This window comes from Alligator sinensis, unplaced genomic scaffold, assembly GCF_000455745.1.
Source record: "Alligator sinensis unplaced genomic scaffold, ASM45574v1 scaffold82_1, whole genome shotgun sequence".
In the NCBI taxonomy this organism is placed as follows: domain Eukaryota; kingdom Metazoa; phylum Chordata; order Crocodylia; family Alligatoridae; genus Alligator; species Alligator sinensis.
Window position 1 is genome coordinate 1,168,079 of NW_005841860.1, and position 7,043 is coordinate 1,175,121.

Consider the following 7,043-nt stretch of genomic DNA (forward strand, 5'->3'; position numbering starts at 1 on the left):
CCACAGCCCCCCCACAAACCCACACACCCCCACAAGCCTATATGCACCCCCCATGATATACAAAAGTAAGACTTCATTTTAAACTATTGTGCAATCACCTCTATACTACACAAATGCATGTAAATCAACACAAAAATATTTTTTGAAATCAAATTAATGAATGCTGTAGATGTTTGCTTTTTAAAATAATTTGGTATTTTTCTGGTTCTGAGATGGCAAAACCCCTTGCTGAAAGGAGTACTTCCAGGGGCAAGGGGAGGGACTTTGGGTGGCAATGGTCAGGGGTTAGAGGCCAGGACTTCTGGTCACAAGATGGCAACCAGGGGGAGGGGCGGCACCTGTCAAGGGGCAGAGCTACCCATGTGGCCCTCAACAGCTTGTCAAAACACGGTAAGCAGCCCTCTGCCCAAAATAACTGCCCGCCCCCAAGATAAGAGGTCGCTTCAAAAGTCAAAGACTGTCCTCCATCTTCTAAGGGAACTTGGTCTGGGACGGGAGTGATTTCAGGACACGCTGGAGCTGACTGGGTCACAACAGAACCAAATTGGTGTGGCAGGCAATGTTACAACAAAGTGACTGAAATGCAAGCTCTCTGCACCTTTCAGAAGAACACCAACACATCTTAGAGCTTATACCCTGCCTTTGCAGCCCTCCCTACCCCCCCAAAGTGACAATGCAGAGAGAAAATGAAAAACCAATGCCCTGGATCTGTTAGAAGGATAGTTTAAAACACAAAAGCCTGTTAAACACACGGCAGTCCCGCCAACTTGTACGTAAAACCTCAAGAGAAGATAAGGAAGGAGACTTGGACCACAAAGTGCACTTTTCAGGGTGCCTTCTTCCTTCCTTGGCCAGTAGACAACTTGGTTCTTACTGTGAAGGAATGCTTCAGCGAAGTTTTCTCTGGAACAAGGAGGAAACATGGTGGGTGCCACTTTCCATTCCAGATGAAGGAATGAAGGTGGGGTGTGGACTAGATTTTATGCTTACATGGCACTCTGGTTTTAGGAATACAGCACTGCAAGGAAGGCTGCATTGCAGCTTCCCATTAAACTGTGGAAAATTGCTAACTATATGAATTATTGTGGGATCTATTTTGGATTTGTTTGTTTCTGAGCAGTTTCTTGGCAGAGATGTCTTCTGTATTCTGCATGATAGATACAGAAATGCTTTCAGAAAGAGAAAATCTATGTAGATATAGAAAGGAAGTGCCAGGATGAACACACTAGATTGGGTTTTAGTGACTAAACTTTTCAAAGAAGTGAGCCCAGGGACTGAAATGCTGTTCTCCAACATCATAGTAGGAAGCAAATGCTATTCCGGAAAGCTGGAACCTTAGCTTAGGTTAAGCCAGGCCAAAGTCTGAGTTACATTTCAGCAGCAGGGCGGCAGCTAGCTGAAGGCTGTAAAGAGATGACTGCTATGTCTGATTTCTAATATGAGCTTTTTAATCTAAATGGATGGATTTGTTAAGAGTCCTTAAGTAATCTTCTATTTTCTGTATCTAAAACAAGCTCCAGAATCTTTCTACTCTTTCCTCTTTTTACTGTTTCCACAAGACCACAGACTTAAACTCCTATACTAAGACTGCACAGTATAATACTGCCCCTTACTGACTGCAAACAGACTGTGCTTCTCACTTACAAATACAGTCTGTTTTTTTCCCTTGCTGCCATCTGTTGACTTAATACTACCTTTCACCCTCATCTACACAACACCATGGAGAAATCATTTTGAGTTCTTTGTCCTGGTAAACCAATTGTCCCTTCTGTCTCTGGAAATATCCATACTGTGGAGATGTGCCCAGCTACTTGCAGGTTTCTTTCCTCTCTGGGGTGCAGCTTCTTATAAAAAGTAACATTTCTTCCTGTTTGTCTCCCGGAGTGCTGCCTGAATGCACAAGGTTGCTGAGGAAAGACATCCTTTGCTATATTCTTCCCCATGATCAGGTAGGGCCAGCAGGAGCTTTTCTCTACCTAGCGCTTGATGAATCTATGAGATTAAGAGCCCACTGTAACTGTCTTCTAAAAGCTTTAACCCCATTGGCACTTTTACTGATAGCTTTTTTACAAAATTACTTTCATCATTTTCCCCATTTTCATGGGGAATACATCTGTAACTCTTCACTTCCTTTTGGGTACAGCCTGAAGCAGTTCCCGGAGTGTTGATGACTGCAATACTCCTCAAGGAAATTTGCTAGGTCTAGATCAATGCTGTGTTTTAGGGTCCATTTATCCATGACTCCTAACTATTACTCCTAGTCCAGGTAAAACATTCTTTGCAGAAAGCAGTGCATTTTCCTTGTATATAATGACAGGTTTGTTATATTAGCAGAGGCAAAATTGTGAAAGATGACATTTAAAAACCACTACTCTGCTGGCAGCAATGCTATACACCAGAGAAGCTACACCAAAGGATCAAATGCAAATTTGTAGCTACAAGTTTTCTGCAGTTCTCCAAAAGAACCAGGAGTGATTACAGGACAGCCTACCATCTCTGGAGGATGTGGAGGGGCAGAACAGGGAGGAGAAAAAAAATAAGTCGGTCAGATGCAACCCTGCAAGAGTTCTGGCAAAATCTTCAGACCTTATTGAGGCTACTGAAGGCCTGTATCTGGCAAAATGAAAGTTCCACAGCATAAAGTTATTCATGTGCTTAAGTACTTTGCTGAAAGGGCATGGACTTAATTAAGTGCTTTGCTAAATCACTGCCTGGGAGCCCAGGGCTCTCACAACAGCTTAGAATCAGGTCCTTAAAGCTTTGGCAATTCAGTCCATGCTTTTTTGTTTCTCAAAACCATAATTAAAATGTGAGAATGATGTGTCCGATTTGTCACAGATGAAACACTAAGGGCTTCTTGAAGACATGGTTACCAAAGTTTAGTTGTATGAAGTGAAGTTCCAAAGGCAATTTTAAGAGCTGACAGGACTTTTTGATACAATGAGGAATGTAGCGATTTTTTTTATATATTTTAATTTTTGGCTTTGCAAGTCCTTTTAAAGAAATATGCTTTATCTTCTTTCTTAGAGCATAAATAAAATCTCATTTTTATATAACATAGGACCTGTTGTACAGAATTATACTATTTTAAGGTACAGAAGTGAAAAATATCTTATGCCCCCTATAATATACATAAGCTAAAACTTCATTTAAAACAATTCAGCTCATTCTCATTCTGAAGCATACTGCAAAGAAAGTATTCATCTCAATACTATTTGGTAGCATATAAGCTATTGGAAGCAAGAGAGACCTTTTATGGAGAAACACTGGCCTTCTGCTTATAACAAACACAGGTGTAGGTGCTTCACACCTTCCCAAGGTACTTCTTAATAAAGTGTCCCACTAATTTTTGTGGTCTCTGCTGATACTCCACAAGTACATCATGAGGGGTGTTGATCTGATCCCCTTCAAGTCGATTCAGCAGTGTGACGCACACCACAGCAGCTAGAGATGATAAAGATGGCATTAGTTAGAAATGACAGTTTAGTAATTTCACAGTGAAAAAACATAAAGGCATCTTCTATTCCTACAACAAACCAAGACATCAAAACAGAGGGAGAGTAAATAGGCAGGGAAACAATGACCCAGCAGAGGGTACAATCAGTTCACAATCGAACTTGCCAATTAAAATAACTAGACCAGCATGCTTCACATATATACATGTATATGTACACACACACACGCGCGCTTTACTAATTGCTTCTGAAAGCTACCAAGATATTAATAAGTCAGAGGCCCATTCTGAAAATGTGTTGCTGCTGAATTATTATAAACTTTTTCCAAGGAGGATTTCTTTTTCAGTAAGCATTTGAAGCCTGCCTGGTATAATTTCAAGACTAACAGCTAAATCCTTTTTCCCTTTCCACATCTAAATGACATGCAGCCCCATGCCTACAGTTTTTGCTACTTACTCAGAGTTTTGAGGTTTAGGTCTGGGCATGCAAGTATGTGCCTAATGAGACTGTCTGGCAGGGTTTCACTGTGCCTCAGCAGGTATGCGAGAACACACGATTGGCTGGGTTCATGCACAAGGCCAGGTAAGTACTGAATTTTAGTTGAGCAAAAACCACAAGAAGGAGGTGAGGCAACATCTCTCCTACCACTTAGACCAATAGTCTAGTGTTTACAGCACATGGGAGGTGGAAACCCAATATCTAGCTCCCCACCCAGCCAGAAGCTGTTTGAATGGCTAACTCCTGCTTCACAGGGAAGTACTCTAACTGCCAAGTCAAGCTTAAACATGACCCAGACCCCACTTCAAACCTTCTCTTGAAGCTAGGCCCCTGGACAGCCAGCAAAAAGAGGGAGATATGTGACATTTGGAGGAAGAGTACGAGACACAGGGTGTGTGCCTCAGTGAGATGGATGTTGCCTTGGAATAGAGAAAATCCTAGATCCTAGACTGGACCTTTGCTCCCAATGGGGCAGAATATTCTCTACTGCTCCCCATCCATTTTATCCAATGTGTAGTTAATGCAAGTTGAAATGGGTCAGCTTTAAGAGGAAGGCTAGAGAGAAGCCTGACTAATGCCTAGTCTGTGGCTAGTGCATTGCGCTGGGAAGAAGATGTGAAATCAAAGACCCATGAGGAGGCCTAGAACCTAGGTCATCTGCTCTCTGAGCAAGTATACATGCAGGGTGATTCTATTTCACCACAGGGCAAAATAAAATTCCAAACTGTGTGAGTGCCCAAAACTACAGTTAGGTGGCTATTTGCATGCCATTTAGACACACAAAGTGAAATACAATTTAGCCCTAAGGCTCTATTCCACTAAAGATCAAGCTCTACCTCATTTACTTCATCTGACCAACTTCTAGGGACAGTTTCCTGAGCAGAATGAATACAGAGCAGGGTTAGAGTGAGAGAGAGCCGGAGAGGAAACATCTCTCTCAAAGTCAACTTTACCAGGCACCGAGTGACTTTCACTTTCAATAAAGTCAGTGGGCACCAAAGGCACTCTCCCTCTTTAAACCAAGAGGAGAGAAAAAGAAGCAACAGTTTCCCCATATGAAGTGACTCTTTCATGCTCCAGACCACTTGGAAAAATGAAATCTATGACAAATATTCTCTAATCACTCTGAGGTGGTATGCGGTATTTTGCCCTTGGGAGGATTTTTTGTTTTCCAGACTTCCCAAGAAAGGTGAAAGTCAAAATCTAGTTTAAGTACTCTATGCAAATTTGCATTCAGGTACATAATCTTTCAGTACTTTTGATTTTTTTCCCCACAAATCCTCTTCTTTGCTGCAAGCCCTGTGAATATGGCAAACATTTAGTTTGTTTCTCCAAGGTCAGTTACCTCAAGTTTCAACTTCCTAACAACTGAAAATTCACAGGAGATCGGACTTTTATAAAGTGGCCACCAGATTATTCACCAAGCTACAAAACACCCTTCTTAACTGTTTCAGAATTGCAAATGCAAGTAATAAATTTTCCAATTTGAACACTTATAGAAAGCAACTATAGTTTTATGCATGTAGAGGCTTCCTGACTGACTCAGATAAACTAGTTTATTTATTGGAACTTAAGAAGTTAACTGAATTTAAGTCCAGTTGACCTGATGAGTAATTTAGCTATGTTTTCTTTTTAGTGCTTTCCAAGAGCAGAAATAGGTATTAGTCAGGACTAAACTGGATGAAAGCTGTGAAGGTGTTTGCATAGACCTTCATTGCATAGCTCTAGCAAGCATCCTAAAATGAATTTAACATGAACTATACATTGCTGACGGTAGTGTTATCATAATTTTCTATTGGAATTCACTTAATGTTTGTTTTTAGTTCACTAGTTTAGTCATTTTTATTGTAAAAAAAAAATTGAATAAAATGGCATGTAATCAATTACCTTTGATACCACTAAGCTTACACATAGCAGCAAAAACTGATGATTCCATCTCAATGTTTCTAACTCCGGCATCATACGCTTCCTTCAAATACTGCAGTTTCTCTCCTTCAGTGTAACTGCAGATTGCACCATCCAGACGGGCTTGGCCTATCAATTAGATGCATAGAGACTTTTTTCATATTGATGAAATCAAGGGACATTCCAGACTGCAAGGGCCACATGACTGTTACACTCTAATACATCCATCTCAATTTATCACTGTGTTGCTTACCTTTTGCACGTGAAAGATAGTGGATAGCACAGTCCATGACTGGAACTCCCAAGCTTTACAGTAATAGATATGATACTAATATTAGTGGAAGTTGTTATTATTCATAGTTAGGACACAATAATTTGAAATGGGAAAAAAAAAATCAACTACATTTTCACATCCACACACAAGAAAACATAGGACAATCTCCCAAGTGAATGATATATGAAGAATTTTAATTGAGGTTATGCTCACTTTGAGCTGGTTTGAGATACTGTGTACATTTAAGCTTAACAGTTCCCTAGAAAAAAAAACCCTCCAGACCTATAAATGCTGTTGTGAAACTCCTTTATTATATTAAGAGGAGAAACAACTGAAGCCACTTTTGTATACAAGACGTTTTAAGATAAGGGATCAAGAATTTCTTAAACTCAGGTAATACTGGTGCCTGTTTTCTGAAGTGGCTTATGCCAGCCACTTGGAGCTTCAACACCAGTAGGATTAGATATCTTCTATCACGCAATTCTAAGCTATATGCAACCAAGATAAATATAACATGGTTCTCAAGCTTGTATCTTTCTGTTTTCAGGAGTTGTACTCACAAACAAGAAAGTGCTTACACCCAAACTCAGTTTTTGTAATACATTTTGTGGCACAAGCTGGAAACCTGCTGCTTTGATTTTCAGCCCTAATGCATGAACAATAACTTCATCATCCCTTCAACCTGTGCTTGAAGAAAGGCACAAACTAACACTGCTTTGCCTGGGACTTGCCTTGTACATTGTTGGCAGACCTTCAGGCTAAATATTCCTCCAAGCAAAGTCATTCATTTCATTGGAGTTAACAGGTTTGCTCATCTCAAAAGCTGAGAGTGTAAGTGCTTTGTTGGACTGGGGCCTTTATACCAAAGTAAAGTTGGATTTTCATATGTTGCTGTTTACTAATGTTCTTTC

The 7,043-nt window shown here is 40.4% G+C and overlaps 1 protein-coding gene across 3 annotated transcripts in view; it reads right to left on the reverse strand.

The window, feature by feature from the left end:
• Positions 1-2,828: 2,828 nt before the first annotated feature.
• Positions 2,829-7,043, reverse strand: part of UPP1 (uridine phosphorylase 1) — a 17,456-nt gene continuing 13,241 nt past the window's right edge. Inside the window, exons 6-7 of one of the 3 annotated variants that reach the window (XM_025215576.1) lie at positions 5,841-5,987; positions 2,829-3,444 (exon numbers count right to left, since the gene is read on the reverse strand). In XM_025215576.1, coding sequence (XP_025071361.1) covers positions 3,305-3,444; positions 5,841-5,987 — 287 coding nt within the window. In that variant the 3' untranslated portion in view covers positions 2,829-3,304. The remainder of the gene's footprint in view (positions 3,445-5,840; positions 5,988-7,043) is intronic. The other 2 variants (XM_014524761.2, XM_006016521.3) reach the window with 2 other exon arrangements.